This window comes from Bactrocera latifrons, unplaced genomic scaffold (genome assembly GCF_001853355.1).
Source record: "Bactrocera latifrons isolate USDA-ARS-PBARC rearing strain unplaced genomic scaffold, ASM185335v1 scaffold_83, whole genome shotgun sequence".
Lineage (NCBI taxonomy): Eukaryota > Metazoa > Arthropoda > Insecta > Diptera > Tephritidae > Bactrocera > Bactrocera latifrons.
The window spans coordinates 265,160-291,212 of NW_017537523.1; the positions used below are offsets into that span (position 1 = coordinate 265,160).

Consider the following 26,053-nt stretch of genomic DNA (forward strand, 5'->3'; position numbering starts at 1 on the left):
CACGCACACCTTCAGACATCATACCGAACTGGCGGAATTTCCTTTCCCACAGGCAACTAAGGGTTTTGCTAATTTATAAGTTGGATCACACTAGTAATTTTTTCCGATGACTTCACAAAGGACTATATACAGTAATCCACTTACGATGTCTCTAGTTCAGCCATCTAACCTAGAATATTTCTTAGAGAGTTTTTTATATGCTTTAAGAGTACTGCTTCGTTGACACTATTGTAGCCGTAATGAGCGCAGAGAAAGGACCCTAAGATGTGGGTTTGACCACGCAATTATGCGAATAATCCATAGCTTTCAGAAAGTCAAGAACTGTAAACGTCTATGCTTTTGGAAAAGTCTCGGAACTACGCTCCATGCATCATAAAAAAACCAATTTTAAGGCCTACGTTGACATCAAAGCAGCAACATTATGTCGTTTCGCACATCGGCCAGAGTTGTCGTGAGAAGCAGAGCAATAGTGTAGAGTGTACACCGACTTTACTTTTATAGTGTGTCATACCATAAAGTCGTTGCTGGCAATCAGTTAGTGAACGAGATGCCGAAAGTAGTGTACAACTGTCATAACTTGATGTTGATAACTTCATTCATTTTCTTTACGACAGTCTGGACAGAAGTATAGCAAAGAAAGTCAAAACCAAAAAAAAAAAAATAATAATAATAATTTTCGAGACGGTGTATCAGAAGAACACAACGCTCCTATACACTCTTTGTAGCAAGAACTGTATTTTCATGACGGCACACAACTGCAGAATGGAGCTCACAGATAGCGAAAAGCGCAAGAAATGTTAAGAGCAAGGCACCAGGGAAACAATGGATCACCTCTCGTGCATTTGGCTCGCATCAGCAAGCAAGGCTACATGGTATAAGACACTGGAAGAGATATCGTTAGTGAGACTGCAGAATCTATTACAATTCTAGTCAAGCCCTGGTATCCTGATGTATAACTATTTCTCATGAGCTACGTAGCGACACAACATATGGCAAAACTAAGGTCCAAAACTAGCCTATGATTAGATCATTGGCCGCCGAAGCTGACTTAAAATCTTCTTTCACAGTTTTATGTAATTGCAGTCCTCTGTGAATATTGATTCTTCGAAAAGCAGTTAAAATCTCCAACTGTTTTGCTGACAAGAAAAGACTTCTCCTACAGTAAATTTGGGCTGCCATCCAGGTTTAAAAGTAAAAGCGAAACCTTGAATGTTTTTTATAAATCTAAATATTATACAAAAATATCAGAAACAGTGGAAAATTTTGACCAAGATGTGGTGGGCATTGAGAGGAACTTCTAAGGCGCGGCCAAATCTAAGAATAATCAAAGGCATTTTAAATTTTCCAAAAAAAAGGAAGGAAAGATATTAGAAAATGTCTGCAACTCCTCAAAATTTAATGTATGCCCCACACGAAACTTTCTGTGAGCACCTTAAAGTCGACAACAGGCAATTGACATTGAAGAAGAACGCTTGCAAAAAATCAATGAAGCTCACACAAATGCTGCGACAGCTGCAAGTACAGCTACTAACAGCATATTCTCACATATACTCTATATATACATACACATATGCACTTGTAGAGGCTTACAAATAAACAAAGCTCTAAAATACATAGTCAAACATGCAAAGCACAGCATGTGGCATGCCACATATAAAGCAATATTTGATTTCTTACATTGTCTGAGCAAGCAACGAACACTTTCGTAAGATATGCAACAAGAAACTACACTATTGTGAATAAATATGTGCATAAATGCATAGATATATAAACATACATACATACAGTGGACTACTAAACTTGCTGCAAAGTCTTCGCTATTTACACAACCATGCAAAGCTGCAGCCTTACAACCATACTTACATACATATACATAGATATTTATATATATGAAATATATACATATATGTATATAGGAAAAATATATACTATACATCTTCATATAACTATACTTGGTGCTTCCCTTGCGCTTCCTCAACACGACATTCGTCAATTGAGCGCGAATGCTTGTCGTCCACAATTCATCTGACGGCTGGCATTTAAGATTTTCATCGTTGTTGGCAAACGATTAAAGTGCGATTTAAATGCGCCTTCGGCTTAAATTGCCGCGCCACGCAAGCTTCAGTTGCGCGCTTGAGCCGCAGCCAGCCACTGTGCCTACCACATGCCACATTGTACTTGCGCCGGCACTTGGTTGGCGCAATGATGTGGCAGTGAAGTGCAAAGTGATTGCGGCTGTTACTCTTATAGTTGTTGTTGTTATTGTCGTTGGCATGAATGTAATGTTGCAAATCACTAAACGCACACGGACACACATACAAATGCAGCTAGAAAGATATTGTTATTGTCGACTGTCGCTGGTTAGTTGTACTTGAATGGGTGCTTTTCGTTGTTGTTGCTTTCTTGAAAGCATTTTGCGTTTTTTATTTATTTCTAGTTGTAACTTTTAATTTGCCTATTCGTTTTTATAGTTATTGTGGTGGTCTACATGTTGTCAATGTATTCGCACGACGCTGATTTACGAGCGTTTATAGCCAGCCCAAGTAATTACGCAGACAAATGGTTTTGAGAATCCGTTTTTAAATAGTTGCTGGCACATTCTGCCCTTTAATTGCGCTATTTATTGTGCGAGCAAGAATTCTGGCATCGTTTTAGGCATTTTTAGTGCCACGGAGCGTACTTAGACTTCGGGTTCTTACACAAAAGATTTCTGTATTTTTTAGATTGGATAGTATGAATGCCTCCTTATTAAGGTTTGAATTTATTGAAAGGGAATTCAAAGACTATCTCAGTATGGGAAATGTATCCTGAAACGATCGAAAAAATTAACGCTCTTATGCTGTGATAAATGTCAAAATATACTGTTATATTTTATGCCAGCTAAACTTAAAGAAACGCATGTAACCTTGATAAAAAATTTCTATCTCTCTTTGTTCCTTCTTTCGCTCTCTCTCTTTCACTCTCCCATTCTTTGTCCTGTCTCTTTTCTTTCTCTCTCCTTCTTTCTCTTTTTCTCTCCTTATTTTCCTTTCTCTGTCTACCTATGTTTTATACTCACTTTCTGTCTTTCTTTGCCTACCATTCTCTTCTCTTTTTCTCTCTATCTCTATCTCCCACTCTCTTTATTTTCTTTTTACATCTGTCTCTTTGTCTCTTCTCTACCTTTCACTTTCTCTATTTCTATTTCTTGCTTTCTTGTTAAGCTTGCTTTTTATATAGATTTGTATAAAAATTTTGGCGAGTTCACATCACTGTCTGAGAAAATGTTTATCATGAAGGATATATTTTTCGGAAACACTCTGTCGTTGAATAGGATGTAGTTTCAGGACAGGTATGCAACTTTTTCAGGCAACAATCCGCTGATTTATGATGCCTCAGGTTCTTATCAAACTAATCAATTAGCTAACTACTCGATTGGACTGATAAAGTTGAAATTCGGATACTTAAGACCCGAGAAAGTTAAAGTTACATAACTGAGCTCACAGTTATTTCGAAGATTTCGTTATAGTTTCACTAAAGAACTTCCAATTTACTTTTATAATAAATAATTTCATAAGGAAAAGTTGCAGAGATTTTGAGCGAACAATATTGCACACCTTAACAAAATACTTCACTTGGACCGGAATTTTGAAATATTGAATATTAATTTTTTAGAAACTTATTGCTGGTACTTTCTCGCTTAGGTATTTAATCCAAATAACCTTCGATTTAAATTAAGGCTACTTAATAAAAAAAAAGCGATATTTTATGAATATCTTCATCTTGATTTTGATAGGTCATTGAGTAGCAACTACATATAGTATATTCTAGTGATCCAATCTGAACTATATATTTTGAGATTACAGCGTTGCCTTATTTCGTGATGTTCATAAAAAAAAAGAGTTTTCTATACAAGGATCCAAGTCCTCATAGATAAATTTTTACAGAAATATATTCTATAGTATAACCTATAGTATATCCTGTAGTATAACCTATAGTATAACCGATATTATATCCTGTAGTATAACCTACAGTATAACCTATAGTATATCCTGTAGTATAACCTCTAGTATATCCTATAGTTCTCCGTAATCAGTTCATACCATAAAGGAGCAACTTTTTGGAAAGAAACTGATGTGCATAAAATTTCAGATCGATATCACAAAGGTCTGAGGACTAGTTGCAATGCTGTTCGCCTTCACAGTCGGGCTATACACACTATCTATTTTATTATAAAGAGTAAAACGAGGCTTCACGTAATTCTATGTTAAATACGCACACAAGTTTGCTGCTTTATACCAACAGTACGAGCCCATATACTATTGTTGTTCTATGTTCCTCGTTTTTCGCCTCCAGTTGCCGCCAACTCGTGCGGCAAACAATAAAACGCATTTTCTGCCATCGACCGCGTTCATAATTCTAAACGTGCGTTGGCGCTGCGGCCTAATAAGCAAGTGTGTGTCATGTCATATATCAAATAGAATTATTGAATGTCCAAATATACTAAAACTTTTATTATATATGAAAGCACAGCTGTATGTATGTGTGTGTGTTTGTGCAGCCATTTTTTAGGAGTCGCATGCTATACACTTTATTGGCAATCATAATGAATGGCTATGTGGTAAATTTAGCGCAATAAAAAGTACAGCTGACTGCAGAAAAAAAAAGGAGAAAACTCTGAAGTTTAGCAAACTCATCGTTGCAGATAATTGCTTGATAACTGATTGCACTAAATTGCATTGGGAGCGCTGATTGCAACGCACAGCAGCAACAGTTCACTTAACGGAGAGATAGGTCAAGAATGTACAATTGTGTATTAAATAAAATTTCAACAGTTTAAACATATTAAGCCAAAGTTCTTGAAAATTAGTATGAAATATCAATCCAAAAGCGGAGCGTCAATTCCGACCATCCAGATAAGTCTTATATGAGCAACTGACTGAATCAACATTGTGGTTAGTAATTTTTGGACTTCGAACAGTATTGTATTCTTTTCTGTATAAAATCCGGTTATTTTCTGATACCGTAAAAGCAACTGACATGGTACTTGTATGCATGCCTTTTATGTCTGCTCTCCAGTAGCTTTTACATAGCGAGGCCCGCAGGTTTTTCTATCGTCTATAGTAAATAAAAAATTCTAATGGTTGCGTCAAACACATACCTGTAGCAGCTAAAACTTCTCCTTGTTAAGATTAGTCCTTGATATGTTCAATATATGCTTCGCTTGTGAAGAGTTCCTGCATAACCTATTTGCTTGCCCTCTGAATTGTGATTATAGACAACACCTTTCCCTATGAATCGCCCTTTTACCAACAGTTCCTTTCATGCACCTACTGCATACTATATATTCCATCGATGAAAATTATTTTATAATAATTGTGGATAACGGATACATCATATATATGACCACGTATACAGCTCGCAGCTCTAACAAAGTTGTGAGTTCGATACCACAAAACTGGTTTAGTAATTATATTCAACTCAACATAGCTAGTGAGTCAAGCCACCTTCAGTTTTGGAAATATTGTTTCAAAATCCACTAAACTCCTTATGAATTTCAAGTAACAAGTCAATAAGTCGCCGGCTTACCTTATTAAAACAAACTGTTTTTTTTTTTTTATAATTCAAAATGATTCGCTTCAAAGTTGATACACTGATTATAGCGTCCTTTCAACTTTTCGATACCATTTTCGCTTCAAACCAAGTTTCAATTTCAGCGATCGTCTCTGTATTTGACTAAAGTTGCTTCTCAGGTGCATTCTTCCGAGATCTGAATCTAAATCTGATCTAAAGAATCTGGAGAATACGGTGGATGCGAAAGCAATTCGAAATCCAACTCATGGATATTTACCACTGTGTCAATGACTTGTAACACGGTGCATTGGCTTGGTGTAACAGCAGCTTCTTTTTTCTTGAAATACGGCCATTTTACGGCGATTCCCTACTTCAAACTGTCCAATAACGCTATGTAAAATCATTATTGATGACTCTCCCTTTTCAAGCTGGAATATCAAGCGACAGTTGCGTGTTTACACGCTTTGGAGCGTATTCATCCACTCGCATGACTGTCGATTGAAATGCGAAGTGAAATGATGCGATTTACACGTTCGGCTGATATCTCTAGAGTGTCTGCTATCTCGAATAACTATACTTTACGACCATCGAAATTAATTTTGTGGACTTTTTTGAGGTTTCGTCGGTAACAACTTCTGTTGAACGTTTTCGATGCTCATTTCACCATAACTAAACTTAGCATACCAATATTTGATGTTCGATTTTCAGAAGCCATGCCTGGCAGCTCATCATCAAGCTAAGTTTTTGCTTCAACTGCATTTTTTTTTTCTTTTTCGAAAAGCACAATATTTTGTCAACAACACGCGAAATTCCTTATGGTATACTTAAATGCTTTTTACTCGCACTAAATAATATTCAGGTGGTGCCGTGGAAGAGTCTGTAGTTGGGAGTAGATTAGGTTTAGTGGATTAAAGTTCAGCACTGCGGCTTTTGATGCTCTCCCCTACTTAAAAACAAAACAAAGAAAACGCAAAATTCTTTTTATCAATTTTTTCACAGCGTAGGTTAGACTAACTAAAATTTTACGGAATTAATTCTAGTAGCGCCACCAATTGACCTGTTGGGTGAGCACTAACGCTACAGCCTACCATGTAGATATATGACCTCATTTCTGTGTTTCATAACGACAAGCGCTCACTCTCAATTTCAATATTACATTTCCAACCTCTACTGGCCCCTAGTGCAAACCCTTTATTGAGTTTTATGCCAATTTCGCATTAATTTGTTATCCACTTGCTATTACTTGAAACTTTTACTTTTAAGTTTCTAGTCCAAAAAGCATTTCAAATTCTCCCGACAGCTCAACAATCACTAAGTGGCGCACCGCTAGGACTCTCATCCCTACATTTTATACCTCAATACGAAGCAAAGCTTGCCAACCACATTCGATAACTGCTGCAAAAACACACTTCATTCATTGGGCGAGCGTAATATTTCGCAAACAATGCATTTATGAGCGCACAAAACTGTGCTTTGGCAAAAACAACAGCGAACAATACACCATAGAAATGCGTAAAACAAAAGCATAAATAACGCAAATGAACTCGAAACTGGCATTTCAGCATTTTTATGCTGAACCCACCCGAACTCAAGCCCGCTAACTGAACTAAAGCATTACCTCGGCACAATTTCGTTGAATGCAGTTATAAGCTCAGAAAGTATATAATAGTCGTTGTATTTGTAGATATACTATATATGTATTAATGTGTGTATATTCGTATTTCTGTCTATGTCTATGTCATAAATTCATTGACTTTCCATATTTTATTACCATTCACATTTTGCCGCTATTCAACTTTTCTACACCATTCAATTTACCGGTGCTCTATGTAATTTTGTTTCTCTAGGTTTTCTGAATTTATGCTGGTGAATTTGCAATTTAGTGCCATCTTTTTTTTTTTTTTGTTATTGCTTCACAGCATTCACAGTGTTTCGGCCTTATTGTGGCTCACAACAATCAGCAAATTTCTAATAAAATTCTATATGAGTACGCATTATATACGAGCACATTAGGGTGAGCCAAAAAAAAATAATAATATTCATAGTGAATAATTATTGGTTATAATTCCCCTTATTACAAAGCAAAAGCATACCTGTAAGGAAAGTTTTTTAGCTAAATTTTCAAAGTAGTCAGTGAGTTGAGTTGGTTATTACTTTGGCTCACCCTAATAAATAGTACATATGCAGATGATATATATAAATGCTCCTATACTAACATAAGTCTAAGTATATACTTCCTTTTGCTTGGTCGGCTCAGGAAAGTATATACACATTTGCATTATAAAGGGTGTTTTTTTAGACATGTGATTTTCAAGAAGAAATTAAACGCCTAAAATCTAATGTTCAAGTCAAGAATTTAGCTTTGTTATAAGCACAAGAACATGCCATTGTGGTTTAAAAGTGATTTCGGCAACCGCCGGGCTGCCTCGAATAAATTCCCGCTGAGTAGCCGATTTTTCGATAAATTTTTGCAGTCATTCCGCAAGTTATTGCTGACATACGAAGCAATAACTTGCGGAATGTTCTCTTCCAAAGCGTAGACAACGGAGTATAAAGGACGGGTTCCACAAGATTCTGTGCTTGACCCATTGTTGTGGAACGTGTGTTTGACTGGGTGTTGCGTCTCCCACTATTGAAGCAGGTACAGATCATGTCAGACGCGGATGATATTTCCTAAACTGTAGTGACGAAAGAACTTGGCCAACTTGAGAACCAAGCCAAAATAGGTGTGCCCGGAATCAATATGAGCCAACCAATTCTGATGTACGCGGGACCCTTATGGCGACCTGCATAATAGTAGAAGACATATGCTAAGAAATGGCTATGGAACTCAAAAGAGTACACGACAGGTCCACAAGACTGGGCAGGTGATTAACGGTGGAAGAGCGAAAAGAGCCTCAATAATTGGCAAACACGACTGCAACGGAGACATGGATTCACAGGCTAATTAAAAGTGTAAAACCGTGGTTAGATAGGAAACATGAATTAAAAGATTTCTACTTGACGCAGTTTTTGATGGAACATGAGTGTTTCAGAGAGTAACTCTATAAATATGGACATGGCGACGTATTATTCCTTCTACAACAGCAGTGGAGAAAACGCGCTGCACATTTTCTTCTTTTGTTTTTTCTGTCGACGATATGAAAAGGAGAGAGCCGATATAGAGGAACTGACAACGGAACAAGTGATATTCGTAACGACTAAAATATTGCAATTTATGACTGAATCGAAACTTGTGTGGGATAGCGTGAGAGCGTGGTGTATTATTGTTCTGAAAGAGCTAAGAAAAAACGAGTGGCAAAGCAGCCAAATCAGAGGAGTGAACAAAGAGAAGGGCCGGTTGAACTCACGATGTAATGCCTAACGTCAGTTCCGTGCTACAAATAACAAGCAATGAAGATGGAGTTAAGGGTTTAGTATGTAGGCGTATTGATCTCCGCTTTCGCGGTCATTACAACTCATGCATACCTTCCAAAAAACGACGGTATCTTTCGATGATTCCCCTCTCCATAATAAAAAATTACAAAAAACCAAGTAAGAAAGGGCTCAGTTCGGATGTCACCGAACATTTTATACTCTCGCATCAACTACCGTATTTGTGTAAACTTTTATTCCGCTATCATCATTGGTGCCTAATGGGTATATTATACAGAGAAGGCATCAGATGGAATTCACAATAGCGTTATATTGGTAGAAGGCGTGGTTGTGAACCAATTTAAAACATATTTCGTACATGTCATCAGGGTGTTAAGAAAATATTATACACCGATTTTCATTGAAATCGGGCGAGTAGTTCCTCAGATATGGTTTTTGGTCCATAAGTGGGCGACGCCACGCCCATTTTCAATTTAAAAAAAAGCCTGCGAGCTGCTTCCTTCTGCCATTTCTTCCGTAAAATTTAGTGTTTCTGACGTTTTTTGTTAGTCGGTTAACACCCTTTTAGTGATTTTCAACATAACCTTTRTATGGGAGGTGGGCGTGGTTATTATCCGATTCCTTCCATTTTTGAAATGTATATGGAAATGTCTGAAGGAAACGACTGTATAGAGTTTGGTTTACATAGCTATAGTAGTTTCCGAGATATGTACCAGAAGCTTAGTAGGGGGCGGGGTCACGCCCCATTGTTTCATTGAAAACCGCACGCCTGAGCAAACACCCATTATGTGTGTTAAACATAAAATAAAGTGCTTGCTTTTACTCTTCCCACTCGCCCTTATTATCTTCTTATTATTTTCGCCACATAAAAAGTGGAATAAAAATTGAAAATTAACTACACGCATAAAATGGCAGCTCAAACTATTCATAAAATGTCCTTTAAGCTTTTAAGCGGATTTATGCTGCGAAATAAGCCACTTTTTACAACACATACAAAGACACATAGTATTTGCATGCATATTCACGCACAATATATACACACATAAATGTATACAAAAAAAGTATAATCTCATTCTCCTCCACATAAAAAATATTTTTATGATTTTCCTCTCACTTCTAACCACATTTAACTATTATTAAATATAAATTTACGCCTTATCTACTGCCCACTCTGGCATCCTTTTTCCCGTCGCCAAATCCTTTATGCTGGCTAATCCTTTTTTATTGCTCGCCCAGCAATTTTATCGTCACATAACTTTTGTTAACAATTTCCAGTTTTTTTTTATGTATTTATTTTTATTTATTTCATAACTTTTACGATTTCCATTGTTTGCACCCAATGTTATGCGTTTAAATGAAATATGTGCAATTTATTTCTATTTCTATAGCGGCGTTTCAATGTGTTAAAGTATACAGTTGATTGCATAAATTTATTAAAGTAAAAATATTTAAGAGCAGTTAAAGTTATTGCAGTGGCGCTGGACGTGTTAATTTGATGGCGAAAAAAGTAAATTAATATTTGTCTTCATGAATTTAAAGTGAATTAAACGATTAGGTATTGCATTTGTAGCGTAAGGCAGAAAATTTTGTTGAGTTTAGACTGCTTCACTTGGAAAGCATGAATTTTGGATCACGAATTTTCCTTCCACTTCGAAATTTTCGCAAATTGGTACTCAACTATTTCTTGGTGATTCTCTTTCTCTGATTTCGTTTCGACCATCTGTATAAGAACTATATGCTTTAGCATTCTAATCTAAGAAATATGGTCGGATATTGTCTTGGACAATAATCCTTTGGCTAATTTTGTAAAGATCCTAGTTCTCCAATTTTTGAGATATCGTTATGAAACTTTGCACACATTTTTTTCTTCCCAAGAAGCTGCCCCTTAGCTGAAATCGCCGATATAATATAACTATATCATATAGCTATCATACAAACTAAACGATCAAATACATGCCCTTGTACTGAAAACTTATTTATCTGATGAGATATCTTCACAAAACTAGGCATGTATAATTTTCTTAGTCAATGACACAATCTGTGAAGAAAATGTTCCGATCAGATTGTTATAGCATATAGTTACCATACAAATTGAGCGCTTGTAATCAAGTACTTGTATGGAAAACTTGTTAGGTTAAAGAGATATCTTCACGTCATTTGGCTGGAAATATTATCTAAAGCAACGGCGTAAGCTCTGAAGGAATTGTTCAGATCGGGCAACTATAACACATAGCTGCCATAAAGGTTGAACGAACGCAATCAAATACTTGTATGGAAAACTTTTGAGATATCTCCATTCAATTTTACAGAAATTATTTTCCAAGACAGTGGTATAATCTGTCGAAGAAATTATTCGGATTGGATCATTATAGCATATAGCTGCCATACAAATTGACCGTTAAAAATCAAGTTCTTTTATAGAATATCTTGTATTTATGTATAAAACCCATTGCCTCGGCGCAGCCGAATTTGACATTTTATTTTTGTTTTTTCTCTTTTTTATTTTTTGAAAAATCAATTCGTCAATAAGTCAACAATTTCTTACAATTTCTTTACTAAATATAATGTTGTCCCATTTTAAACTACAATTGTACAAATATGCCTTACATATACATACATATAAATAAAAAAATTTTGCATGCAAAAAATCGCATAAATAAGAAAACCTATTTGCATTACATCAAATTTGGGGAAAGTCGCTCAGTGAACGACCAAGCTACTACGCCACCTCAGTGACGCCTAAGAGTATGCTAAAGATATGCAACCAAGTGTCATGGCGACCGTAATAACATGAATTTTGATTTCAAAATTTGAGAGAATGTTTATTACAGTTATACTATCCGATGATGCAACAAAAAAAAAATTATTTTTCACACTGAGACGATCTTTAAAAACATTCGTAAAATATATACAATTTGCGTTCGAAAATTGCAAAGCAAAAGCTAAACAAAAGATGATCGATGAAAGCATGTAAAGTAAAGCTGCAAACAATAGCAAAAATTGGTCAACACAAGTTGGCGAAGTATCAAACGAAAACATGAGTATTTGCAAAGGTCACAATGCGTAAAGAAAATATTTGAACAAAAGCTAGCGCAAAAAAGTGAAAGCTAAAAAATGACAGCAAAGCCAAAAATGAAAAGCGCAAATGCAACAGTGTGTAAATGTATGGTTTTATTGCTTTCACACTACTGCATTGTCATTTCGTGGCCATGAGCTCGTCCTTCGTTTGCTATATCCTAGTAAAAAGCGCATTGCCGACTTGGCATTAACAAATAGGCGTATATTCATGAAAGTTTTTTTTTTAAATGAAACTGAAAAACAAAACACAAAAAGAATGAAAGTAAATAAGCATTCATCACACAAGCTTCCCTACAATCAAAGTATGCTAAAATTTACGAACGTTTTGTTGCTTTTCTTCTATATAGTGTGTGTGTGTGCGTGACAGCAGCCAACAAATTGTATTGAATGTGCTTACAAGCAAATTGCATAAAAAGTATCAGCAGTTTGGCAATTTTTCAGTTTTCCTGACTTGCTACGCTATTTTTCAAAGTATTGTTGCTTGAAAAGTGTTGGGAATCCTTTATATTCAAAGTCTCTTTGTGACTTTCTTATGTAAAGCCTTTAAAAAATATTTGTAGAATTAACTCTTCATAGTTGTAAAAGTGTATATAGTATGAAAATGAATACCTTGTGAAAAATTGCAACCGGTTATCGACTTTGAAAAAATAATAAGAAGCTGACCAGTGACCGTCCCTATACTTGCATCTTGATTACTTATAACATGACTGTAGTTTTCTCTATATTCTTGGTAAAAATATATTTAAATTTTTCCCGTATTTAAAGCTCAATTAGATTAGGTTAAGATAGATTAAAATGTCGATCCTAACACGTATCTCAATTGGACAGCTTAGAAAGCCGGTCCGTTGTGTTACCTTAAACTCACATATAATAGCTCATAAGACTCTCATAAATAGACAAAGCATTTTCAACCTATCACAAATTTGTTCAGACGGCTAATGTCCGTTTCGGCTATGTCTTTGGTTCGACGAAGATAGGACCGCCTATGTATTTAAAATTCAATCCTCCAAAGGCTCAACTTTCTCTCTAGAACTTTGACAACTTCCACCCGGCAAGATTTTTAGCCTATTGGAGAACATCCCCGCGATGTCGATCAATTCCCACAATAGCCGGTGCTACGTACCGGAATTGACCCGGATTTTATCCTTCAAGGGCTGTTATTTCGGAGATCTAACCCCGCTTAGAACGGTAAGCATTAGTTGAAGCTTGCTGTCACTGCGAAACGCCTTTCGTCAGGGTTGCTCCGCACCCTCTTGACTGGCTTTGAGTTCAACCCGATCCCGGAAGAATTCTTCTGCTACGGTGGCGTCAAAAGGTTCCATCCAAACTCTATATCGGTCAGGTGTAACACATGCAATGAATGAAGCCATCTTAAGACCTGTTCAGGGCTGCACCGCTACTTCACTCGAGTTTCCACCAGAGAACCTCCTCAAAGAGATAGGATGACTCCAATTCTATTTAGTAAAAAAAAAGAAATTCTCTGCGATTGCGGCAAGATGAACTTTACTAAGGGCCAGTAGCTCAGAAGATCTTCTGCTTTCTACTCTAGGCCAAAATAATCTTGCGGTCGCATAGAAGCGGTTCGTCGAACAGCCTTTACCTTCATTAATGCAGTGATAGAACACCAGATGTCGAGATCTAACGCGATTCCGCTCTGGCTAGATCATCGACTTTGCAGTTACCAACGACTCGCAGTCAAACGAATCCGTTTATAAAAAAGATCGCTGGTATTTCAAGTGAAGACAGATATTCTATGACTATCTTTGTGTGGACAGTTAGCGAGCTCATCACTAGTATTGGCACTCTGCTCTCAAAGTGAACGCCCACCCCACCTACCTGAAAGAGGCTGCACTTCACAGCTGTACGTCTACCGCACCTACTTCTGTCTGAAAAGCACTACAGTGGTCCTAGCGAGTGTAGCCTTTTCGACCGCCTTACATGAGACGAATAGAGTAACCAATATACCAAAAATAGGACTACCTACTGAATGCCTGCCAGCTTTTCTAATAAATTTGTAATGAAAATATTTTAACCGCTTGATGGCGCAGTCCTTGATGTATATTCCAATCATTATATTGCAATTTGCATATTAAAATTGCAATTTTGTAACTTTTTATACACATATTGTATATATGTATATATATATGTATAATATAATGTACCCCAAGACTTTGCTCCAACAAAAATCTATATTACGTATCTTACTTTAATTTATTGAAAGTTTTTACTTTCCATTATTCTAATTCCCTTTTGATACACATCCGCAACTTTTACTTTTCTCTGCGGCACATTCATACAATTTCTCTACTCCTCTCAATTTCTCCTCTCGCCGTCACTTTGCTTGAATGCATTGCGAAAACTTTGAAATAACCTTTCAAATATCCTGTCATGTTCCGCCTTCAATGGCAGACATGTTGAATTCCCGCTTGGCTCCTTCACGCACGAGTATCTCATCTCAGTTTGTGTGGCTGCATGTGTGCATTCTTGTTTCCATTTGTATTATGTACTGTTGTTCTTCTAAATGGATTGAAATTGTATTGATATTTGCGCTGCTCAGCGTTTGCCAGTGGCAATATTTGCATCCTTGCAGCGGTGCACACACCAATAAACATATTTATTTGTGCGAGTAGTGGATTGTGCGAAAATCGATTTATGTAAATGTATATACATGTATATGTTTTTTCTTGCTTGGTCCGACAAAATGCATTGCATGCAACAGTGTTTCTACATTCTACCTTTGCTCTAATCCTTCAAGTTTTCTGCTTTTGCCGAGCTCGTACATACATTTTTGTTGTTTGCGCGATAAATGCTGCCATAAGGGATTTGCTCACGCCTGCCAAGTGTGCACTTCTGTGCGGTTGTGTGGAATCGCATTCCCTTTTACCACCAGGGTCTCTTCTTGCATTCACCGGTGTCACGTTCAATCCGTCATCGCGCTGATGCGGTATCAATCAATGCCGCCCGGGTCTTCTTCTAAGTGCATATTTTGTCTTAAAATCGCTTTGGTGCAAAATTTTTAAGCGATTGTAGGGATAATATTTACTCAGCTCAGGTGCTTTACGATTGCTATTAGCTGCGTTAATAATTGACTAAAAAATATAACCAGCAAAATATTAGAATATTTCTGGTGTGTGACTTTGCTAACTTAATTTTATGCCTGATTGTTGGCTTACATTTCATCGCTTTAATTTTTATTATAATTCCTAGTTTGATATGGTTTTGTGTTAAAGTGTTGTTAAACTTATAAACAAGTATATTAAACAAAATTAAATAAATCAAGAAGCAAACAATTAATAAGAATTTGAAAATTTACAGTTCGAGGGTGCTGACTGTGCTAAAGAAAACATGTCCTAATTGTAGGCAACATTTTTTTGAGCCTAGAGATATTTCGTAGTATTATACCTCTAAGGTATGACTATAGAATAGCTAAACCCAGCAAGGCAATGAAAATCGAAAGTCGTTATTCACTTCTTATTCTATCAACCTTATAACAGGTGTGTGACCTCACTAAAATACATTGCTTGCCTAATTATAAACAAGATTTATTTATACGATTCTTTTTTTTTGCGATTTCTTCTTTTTAATATACTAAATTGGTTTTTTTTTTCTTGTTTTCAGACAAAGGCGTACTCGTACCACCATCTCCGCTCAAGGATGCGCCCGGTGAAATGGGTAAACCCGTTGTGTTGCCTACCAATATGACTGTAGAAATGAAGAAGGCCGTCGATGATGGCTGGACGAATAATGCATTTAATCAATATGTATCTGATATGATATCGGTGCATCGAACATTGCCAGATCCGCGAGATGCATGGTAAGCATAAATATATTTCCAAAAATAATTTATTAAAATAGGGACTAGTAATACTAACAGTATTCGACATAATACCATGTGTAGTACAACCTTCCTTGTGCTTATTGACGTGAGTTTATTACTGCACAGAAATGGGTGCGTATCTTGGCCGCAACAAGATAGTGATTCGAATCGTTATTGGGACCTCGAAGCGTACGCATGTCTAAAACACTGGAGACGTGACTTCGTCTTCTATTTGATTAATTTCTCTTTGGACTGTACGGCGCAATCTCTCTCACACAACATATTCACATCGAATATAGTCACTTTAGTAAATGCCACAAGGCCGACTCAGTTCTTGTACCGTCCGTCGCACTCCTTGGACTGCGGTGATGTCAGCCTTCTCTATTGAAGAACCGGCCGTTCCAGATCCATGCCCTCAAATCGAATTACTTAATGTGTTGGCAGTGGTCGTCATCGAAAGGGGGGTCCTTCATTCGAGAATATTTTCTTCTTTTCATTGGGGGTGTTTTTACGTGGAAGGTCTCAAACCCAGCGCGCAAATCTGGGGAGGGTTTTTTCTCCGCTTCCCTTTAGCTTGACTTCAAATAGATATTCTTTGGCTAGCCAGAGGATACTTGGTGGAAGACGGTAACTCGTGAGCTGATTGAGCCTTATGTAAAAGAATTGTTTCGGACCACTCCCAACTGAATGGCTCAGAGAACTTTCCTCCCATACCCAGTACTATCGACACTGTAGAAAAATTATAACCCCGTTCTCTTCCCATTTAAGGGTTCTGTTAAAAACAACTAAAAGCGCGATATATCAATAACTAAATAAGGCAGAAACATTAAAATATATCCCCCAGATGAATGGAGATGGTTTTTTACGAGCCAGGAACTGGGCGTGACACCGCTGATTCTTAATCATTGATTTGAAAAGTATAAAATGTTTTTTTACACCCGAACATATGCCTTACATACTTGTTAATATGGTATCTAGTTCCCATTTGGATGACATAAAATTCGTGTTGGTTCTCTTCTAAGAGCTGGGAACCAGGCGTGACACTATTTGGGTGATAATGTTCGTATTGGTTGGACCATAGAGACAAGGTCGTTAGATGAGTGACCATACAGGTGGTTAAAGACTCCATTGCCCGTTGGACATATATTTGGTATATCAGGTTCGATTCTGTATACGTAGGAGTGTGAATTTCTAGTCGAAGTCGGGCAAAGATCACTCTGGCAAAGATCATTGTGGCAACTCAAGTTCTTCGTCTCCAAGTAATCATTTTCTGATATTGTAGCGGTAGAATTCTGACTGTTCGTTCCGATTACGTAGATTTGACTGTCGTGGAAAGTCGGAACCAGTCTCGCTACTACTTAATCTAAGGTGTAAACCTTTTTATAGTTCCAGTACTGATTTTCTATCTTTTTTGTGTTAAAATAGCGCTAAACCGAAGTGCTGTATCGACCTCGTGGTGTTTGTCATAGACTTGTGACAATTACCATTAAAATCCTGCCTTATTTCTTTATATTGGACTTATATGTAGATAGTAAAACCCATCTTAAAAACTCTAGCTCACCTTGCGAACACAATATGTTTCGCTCTCGCTGGCAATATGTCTCAACTATGTAATTAATTCTCTCTGTGTTGCAAAATGTAATCGACATAAAAGTCACGCGTTCGGTGCGAACATTTCTTCCAACGCGTCATTAGTGTACGACCAAGGTGCCAACTTCCTGCTGTACGACATATCTCAATGCCACTAAAAGTGCTACGCACTTAATAGCATGAATAGCAAAAACAACTACAACTTTATTTTATTATTTATAAGTAACTAATAAATATTTTCCCATTCGCGCAGGTGCAAGGAGCCAAATCGCTATTTGGAAAATCTGCCCGCCACCGATGTCATCATCTGCTTCCACAATGAGGCGTGGTCGGTGCTGTTGCGTACAGTGCACTCCGTGTTGGATCGCTCGCCGCCGCATTTGATTAACGAAATTATACTGGTCGACGATTTCTCCGATATGCGTAAGTTGCAACAAGTTGCACACACATAGTCACTGCTATGCAACATACATATAAGTAAACGCAAGCGTTTATGCACTTTATAATTATTTTTTAAACTGCTGATAATATGCTGTGCGGCGCATGCGCGCATGTTTTGCATTTAAATGCAACGTTTTGTGTGCGCGCACGCCGCCAAGCGGGCCGTGCAGGCTAACCAAGCAATTTGCAATTTAATTATGCATGCTTTTTAGCTTGTTTATTTTGCATTTGCTGCGCACTTTTCTGCTGGCGACTTTTAATATGCCATTTATCTGTTATTTCTGTTGCAGCACACACCAAGCAACAGCTGGAAGACTACTTCAGCGCCTACCCGAAGGTGAAGATATTGCGCGCCCCCAGCCGCGAGGGTCTAATACGAGCGCGTCTGCTGGGCGCACGCCACGCCACCGCGCCGGTGATAACGTACTTGGATTCGCACTGCGAGTGCACCGAAGGTGAGTGTGTAGTTATGCTTTTGTATGATTGTGGGCGGTCTAGAAAATTAATGGTGAGTTGAACAAAAATTGTAAAAATCATGAAAGTGGTTTTCAACATAAAACATAAAACTTGTGCTAGGCAGATGAAATGCCATTGAAATTAAAAAAGAAAAAAATTTTTTATACAAAAAAGAAAACAAGAAAAAATTCAGTAAAGCTTTAACACCCTCCACGGCTGCATTTTTGTGGCACAAAAGCTTATGAAGAGATGTGTATTTTGATTTTGCTCGATTAGTTTGTATGACAGCAATATGCTATAGTGGTCAGATAGGAACAATTTCTTTTCAAATTATACCATTGCTTAAGGCAATCATCCATGCCTAGTTGGGTCAAGATATCTCTCCAGATAAAAAAGTTTTTCGTACAAGGTCATGTATTTCATTGTTCAATTTGTATGGCGACTATATTGTATAATGGTCCGATCTGAACAATTTCTGTGGAGATTATACTATAGTCTTGTGCAATAATTCGTGCCAAGTTTCGTGATGATATCTTCTCAGATGCAAAATCTTTCCATACAAAGGCATGTAGTTGATCGTTCAGTTTGTATAGCAGCTATATGCTATAATGGTCCGATCTGAAAATTTTTCTCACAGATTGTATCATTTCTTAAGACAATAATCCATGCCTAATTTTGTTACGATATCTCTTGAGATAAAAAGTTTTTCGTACATGGTCATGTATTTGATTGTTCAGTTTGTATGGCGACTATATTCTATAACGATCCGATTTGAACTGTTTCTTCACGGATTGTATAATTGCCTAAGATAATAATCCATGAATAGTTTCATCAAGATATCTTTTCAGATAAAAAAGTTTTCGTACAGGGGCATGTATTTCATCGTTTAGTTTGTATGACAGCTATATGCTATAGTCGTCCGATATGAAAATTTTTCTCACAGATTGTATCATTGCCTAAGCTAACAATCCATGCCCAGTTTGGTTAAGATATCTCTTGAGATAAAAAAGTTTTCCGTACAGCACTTGGTTCCAAACATTCAGTTTGTATGGCAGCTATATTCTATAGTGATTTGATCAGAACATTTTCTTCACAGATTATATCATTTTTTAAGGCAATAAACCATGCCTAATTTTGTCAAGATATCTCTTCAAATAAAAAAGGTTTCAATACAAAGACATGTATTTTATAGTTCAGTTTGTACGGCAGCTATATTATACAGTGATCCTATCAGAACCATTTCTTTGGAAATTATATCGATATCTTAGATAATCGTCTGTGAAAATTTTCCAAAAAGTAGCTTCACAAATGAAAAAGTTTTCCGTACAATAACTTGAGCCCGATCGTTCAGTTTGTATGGCAGCTATATGCTAAGTTGTCCAATATCACTGGTTTCGACGAATAAGTAGCACCTTGGAATGAAATGGAGGTGCTCAAATTTTTGAGTCGATATCCCAATAACTCAGCGCCTATTTCGCGTATATCCTTCGTGTAACAAACTTCGTGCCGCATTGAATATACCCTGTTCAGGGTATAAGCTAATATTATGCATCAATATTCAAAAACTATGAAAATTTCATTAAATTCCCGCAGCTATTTTCAATAATTGCAACTAAAATTTAATTGCAAATAACTCTCACAAAGGCTTTATTTTTCCAAACGCCAATCTGCCAACACTCACAACGCACTTGACACAGCTGCATTTGATGCACCAGCGGGCGGTCGGCAAGATTTGTTTGCCGACAGCCAATCGACAATATCGCTGCGGTTAACCAATTCGGTTGCTGTGAATTACATTTCGCGCAAATTTTCGTTGTTTTTCTAAAGCTTTTAATTTGTATAGATTAAATTACGTTTTAAAAAGGGCGAAATATCTACTTTTACCGTGCTTAGGGCGAATCACACGTTGCACCGTGGAGCAAAATTAAAAATAGTCTGGAAAAAAAAGCCAATGGAAAAAAAAGAATTAAACAAACATTGAAATAAATCGCATAGAGAAGCGAAATACATATATACGCAGGCTTTTATAGAGTTGGAAGCATATTTCATATTTATTCGACTTTTCCAAAAACCTCTGTTCTCCAAATAAAATTATTTTATTTTTTAACGCATTAGAAATCAATTTGTCCCACTGTACCTATATAAATTGTTCGTCAATTTGTTTTGTTTTTTACTACGTTTTCCTCGCTAATCTAATTGGTTTGCCATATTGTCAATAATAGTTTTAGGCCACTTATTCTGCCGTTAACTAAATTGGCATAAAAAATGCAAATTTCAATGCTCACCACTGGAATTTGCTGCAAATTGCGTATTAATGCTTTTATCCGTTTGAAAAATCTTGCCACATGATTGCTTATTGGCGCTTTACGTATTAAAAGATAGCTGATATTTATTGGCTCAATGTGGCGTAGAAACCGCAGAATTGTGATTTATTTTCAGTTGTAGTTTTTTTTTTCAATATAATTTTTTAAGTTGATGATTAAAATTATTTGATTTTATATAAATTAAGAATAAATACAAGGTGCATTCAGAATAAAATTCTCGAAAATTAATGAAAATTCTAGCTTTTAGCGTTTTTAATTGAATTTAGTGTTGAGAGCTGGCAATACTTCTTTTTCAACAATTATATGAGAATTTTCTAATATAATTGGTTTTCTATTTTTTTAAACCCATCACACCACATAGGGATCCTCATTCTCCGAGTGGTTTACCTACTAAAATACTCCAAGGATTTTTTCCTTGTCCCAGGATCGTTTTTACTTTACTTCAGGGTAAGTTTCAAAGGAAAACCTATTTCAGGACAGAGTGTACTCTCCCTGCAGCTTGGGATGCTTTTCAGCCAACATCAAGCTATTTGGCTGACCTTCCAAGCATTGTTACCTCATCTCAGAATCGATGTCGCCTTACTTCAGGGCAAAGTTTCTCAAGATGAACCTGTTGCATGATAGTTTCTAATCCTCCTGCATCCAGGAATGCTGTTTAGCCAGCATCAAGCTATTTGGCTCATCTTCCAAGGATGTTTCCCTTGTCTCAGGAACTATGTCGCTTTACTTGATTACAAAATTTTTAAGAGAAACCTATTACAGAATAGATTATAATCTCGCTGTATCCAGGGATGTATTTTTAGCCATCGTCATTCTTTTTGGCTCATCTCTTGTTGAATCGAGTTCTCCGGTCCGTACTGCGTACTGTATATTCTACAATTGAGGCTATTTGCTGTTAGTTTCCATTTAGGTTTTGTGTATTGATTAGTCTAAGCTTATTTCCTTATGTTCTTCGTGCATCTCTCCATCGGCACCACTTCATAATGTACTTGTTGTCGTGTGATATATATATGTCTATTCCGCCATTCTTTCACTTGTCACTAGCACTGCGGATTTAAATACAGCGCGATACGCCAAGGCGGTTCCCAAGGTTGTTGTTCACTGTACCTTAGCGAAAATTGTTAGTCTTTTAATCAGAATCAACAAACATGAGTTGAATATTGGTTACTAACTAATCCGTCGTAGCTGTTTAATCACAGAATATCATTATCGTACAACTAAGTAGTCTAATCTGACCTACAGACATTGGTCTTCATGTAATTCAGTGATCAGATTTTTGTGACTGGATCTCTCTGAATAATGAATAATTGAGAATTACTATTACTGGTTAAAACATCGTCTGACAAACATGAGATCGTGACGAATCGAACAAAACTGCTAGACATGGTATAAACTGGTATAAACAATTACAGGGAGGTGGAGTAAAAAAGTTTTTACAGCTTCAGAGTGATCTTCCCGATTCTATCTATGCCACTTCTTCAACTTTGAAGTTTTCACATCCCAGTTTTATGACCAAAACGAATGGAAAGCTCGTCCAAAGTCCCAATTTCAGCTGGAATTAATTGTCAATCTAGTATTTAGTAAGGAAATAGAAAATAATCTTTAGCTGAGCACTAGTATGCTTAGTTTTAAGCTCATCCGTGTATTAACTGGCTTAGAATTGTCTAATGGTTGAGAGTGTCGAATCGAACAAACAAATGGTATAACCAGAGAGAAGTAGTAAACAGCTTTTATGTTGTCTATTTGTCTCTATTTAAGCCACTGCCGAACTGAAAGCTAACATATTAAAGTACTCAGTCTCAACTGGAATGAACCATCAATAATTTTTTTATGTATGTTTTTAACAATTTTCATACTCTAAACTAATTTTTTAGTTGTTGCTCAATTTTCCGTTTTTCTTTTCCTTTCTCTCCATAATGTTTTAAAGAGCAGTTAAAATTTCCGAAAAAAATTACAAAAATTACACAACTTTATACCGAGTACATTAAAAAAGCAGAGTTTATACGATATTTTCATAACTTTCGCCTTGAGAGCGCACAAGCACACAACTCTCATAACTTCACATAACAAACTTAAAGTTTTATTTAGACGCGTGTAGAGCAAGCAGTGAAGTAGCTCTAAAATTCAATTTCTACTTTTTAATGATTGATTACTGACCAAAGGCAATATACATACAAGCATATACAGCAAATATATATATATATATATATATATATATATGCATATGTGTGTATGTGTGCAATACAAACAAAAAAGTATTCTGGCATAAACTGCAGGATATGCGCGAACGTAACGCTGTATATGGACGTTTGAGCAATGACTGGTGTGCTATAGCGCAAAACTGTATGTATGTGTGTGTGTGGGCATACCAGGAAGCAAGTTTACCCGGGTATAGAGATTTTTTTGCTGCTTTCTCTCTGCTCAACTTAGTTTGCGGTTGCATGGGTTGGCGATTATGATTACGGTTTGGTGAATACGTTGCTTGCTTGACTGCCTGCCGCTGGACCATGATGGCGCTGGTGGTGGTGTTGTTCAATGGCTTTGATATTTTGCGGTTAAACTCGGTATATGCATACATATATAAGTTTTCGACCTTTCTCACTGTTGAGTAATTGCATTTGCTATTTTATGCTTATTTACTTTATTTCTAAGTGAATTGTGTGCGCTTTTTCTTTTTGACCAACGCTTTCCGTCCTTCCTTCCGACATGTGGTGGCAAAATTTTCCTGAATCATTATTTTCTGTTATTTTTTTTCTGTTTTTTTTTTGTTTTTTTTTTTTTTTTTTTTTTTTTTTTTTTTTTTTTTTTTTTTTTTTTTTTTTTATTTGCACTTTTTTTGCGGTCATTTGTTGGGTCCACGCGTATGCTTCCATAGTCGTATTATGAGCATAAAGCTTTAAGAGTGAGTGCAGCAGAATGGCTAATGTCGAAAAAATAGTAACCAAAACTATTCGTTCCTGTGTATATAGAATACTAGTGGAGCATAGTTGCCAATAACAATAAATCACCGTAACTTTTTATTAAGGTTAAGGCTACCAACGCGCACATAGACACGTAGATAATAATTATTTATTGGATTTATAATATTTTATTATATAGATATAGATATATATATATATCATACCACACAGCTTCCGGTTTCATCACAATTTTTTCTATATTTTATATAGCAACAGCCGCACGAGCCTCCATTTCTCCCATTTATGTATTTCCACTTTATTTTATTTCCATTTTTTTTTGTTTTTGCCTCCCCACAGGCTGGCTTGAGCCACTGCTCGATCGCATCGCTCGCAACAGCACCACTGTGGTTTGTCCGGTCATCGATGTCATTGATGATACAACATTGGAATTCCACTACCGTGACTCGGGCGGGGTAAATGTGGGCGGTTTTGATTGGAATTTACAATTTAATTGGCATGCAGTGCCGGAACGTGAACGCAAGCGACACAAGGTGAGTGCAAAAATTACATACCGTATACATACATATATTTTTATACGCGGTTATATGAAATACCAAAAACAAAAAACATAAATCTGCGGTATAAAAGCGCAAAGTGTAGAAAGAAATATGATTCAAAAATTACCGACTGGGGAACGACAAAAAACTTGTACAAATTCATGACGGCATTTAATGGCGTGAAGGCAACAACTTTGTACGTTGTTATTATCTATTTTACAGGTGATTATATGGGTGTGATTTACATGTTGGGTGAGGGTCCCTAAGGCTGCCGAATGAGACATGGAAAATTGTGTACTATAAAATTACCTCCAACTGGTATATGAGCGTATTATATGAGATCTCAAAAGTTAGGTTTTAAAGCAAAATTAATAGCAGTCTAATCTGAGCTAGTCGAGGTACTATTGAGAAGGTTGTTATAAACCCATATGATGCCTACCTCTTGTATGCAAAGTCAAGGCTAAGTGCGGTATTAGTTGGTTACTTGAAAATAGCTTCGTCGCCAGACCACAGACGGTCGCACTTAGGCCATCATCAGGCTCAGTGTGCTTCCGAGAGGAAATAAATTTTAGCCTTATCCAGCAATTCAGTGGATTTCATAAAAGATCCAGCTGCCCAATGTCACTTAAATTGAAGCATTGCAAGTTGTGGAATATGTCCGTCGCATCAAGCAGATGACTGAGCATTCGAATAAATAAATTTCAAACGTTTCTTCATCACCCGCGGATGCTCTGATATACGTCGATTCTACTTCTCTCATTTCATGAAGGTGGGATCTTACTTGTGAGTGCCCCGTGATGACCCCTATAACTTTACTAATCTCTCTTTAGCCTAGAGGTAGAAGCTTTTTTCTCTATTATAAAGATTTTCTTCTGCTTATAGAGGAATAAGAAGGAAATGCTTTTTGCTCAGTTAGAGCTTCTCTTTTGCATAGAAGAAGAAGTAGCAGCTATTTGATCTGTTAACCATCAGCACTACCCCAAACTAACCTAGCGGTATGCCTATGTTGCTTGTGTTTCAACACCTGAGGGATTCCTCTAGGCTCCACTGTTTCAAACAACCTATGAATGGCCTGGAGAAGCTTTAGGGTGGGTACTGTGTGTATAGATGCCAGCTCGCCTGCCACTTCATTTCCTCCCATTACTATTTGATGTCAAACGAGTTACCTAATGATAGTCTAGTAATTGCAAACCTAACGCAGTGAGATTTAGTATGCGCCCTAATTACCGCCTGTCTGTCCACTAAAAGATTTATGAACTTGCTGTTCAGAGAAGAAGCTTACTTGACAGCTTCTATTATGCCAACAATTTTTGGTCTTAAAGACCATATTACTACAGCAGAAGCTCGCTCCTATTCCTATTTCACCCGTTTGATCCATCGGAGAATATTTAGATTTCGCCATTGAAACTGCCAATCAAAGCGCAATAGATTCATCTTCTTTACTGGAGAATGAAATTGTTGTGCTTATTGCCTTAAGGGTCTTCCTTTCACATTCTTCGCTTTTAGGCTTTGAACAAAATGTCCAAATATCTAACTAAATTTAAACCCAGTCTTAAAACTTCTCCACAAAATGGCCTCAGCGTAAAGACTGTAAGATAGAACATTGTGAGATTCGATCTTTTTGCGGTAAAGAGCGTCTGCTCGTGGTTTATCTTCTATCTCTTTAACATATATCGTGGTGTGTTATCCATAGCTAGGCAAGAGCACCTTTTCAATTAAGGGAGCGGAGGGGTCGTCATCAAAAGGGTGGTCTATCATCCGCCGCTGTTTTCCTCTTTTCATTGGTAATGGTTTTTACGTGACGTGTTCCAAACCCAGCGCACAATCCTGGGGAGGGATTATTCGTCTTCTCACTTCAGCTCGCCTCCAAGCGGATTTTGTACCAAATTTATTTACACCAAAAACTTCCACTTTTTAAACTCATACCCTTTATTCATTATAATTTTTTTTTTTAATTAATTA

At 36.8% G+C, this 26,053-nt stretch overlaps 1 protein-coding gene across 2 annotated transcripts in view; it reads left to right on the forward strand.

Annotated features, from left to right (window-relative positions):
• LOC108977049 (putative polypeptide N-acetylgalactosaminyltransferase 9) overlaps positions 1-26,053 on the forward strand; it is a 96,762-nt gene that overhangs the window by 3,142 nt on the left and 67,567 nt on the right. For both annotated transcript variants that reach the window (XM_018946543.1, XM_018946544.1), the window contains exons 2-5: positions 15,625-15,820; positions 17,667-17,836; positions 18,145-18,309; positions 23,892-24,085. In XM_018946543.1, coding sequence (XP_018802088.1) covers positions 15,625-15,820; positions 17,667-17,836; positions 18,145-18,309; positions 23,892-24,085 — 725 coding nt within the window. The remainder of the gene's footprint in view (positions 1-15,624; positions 15,821-17,666; positions 17,837-18,144; positions 18,310-23,891; positions 24,086-26,053) is intronic.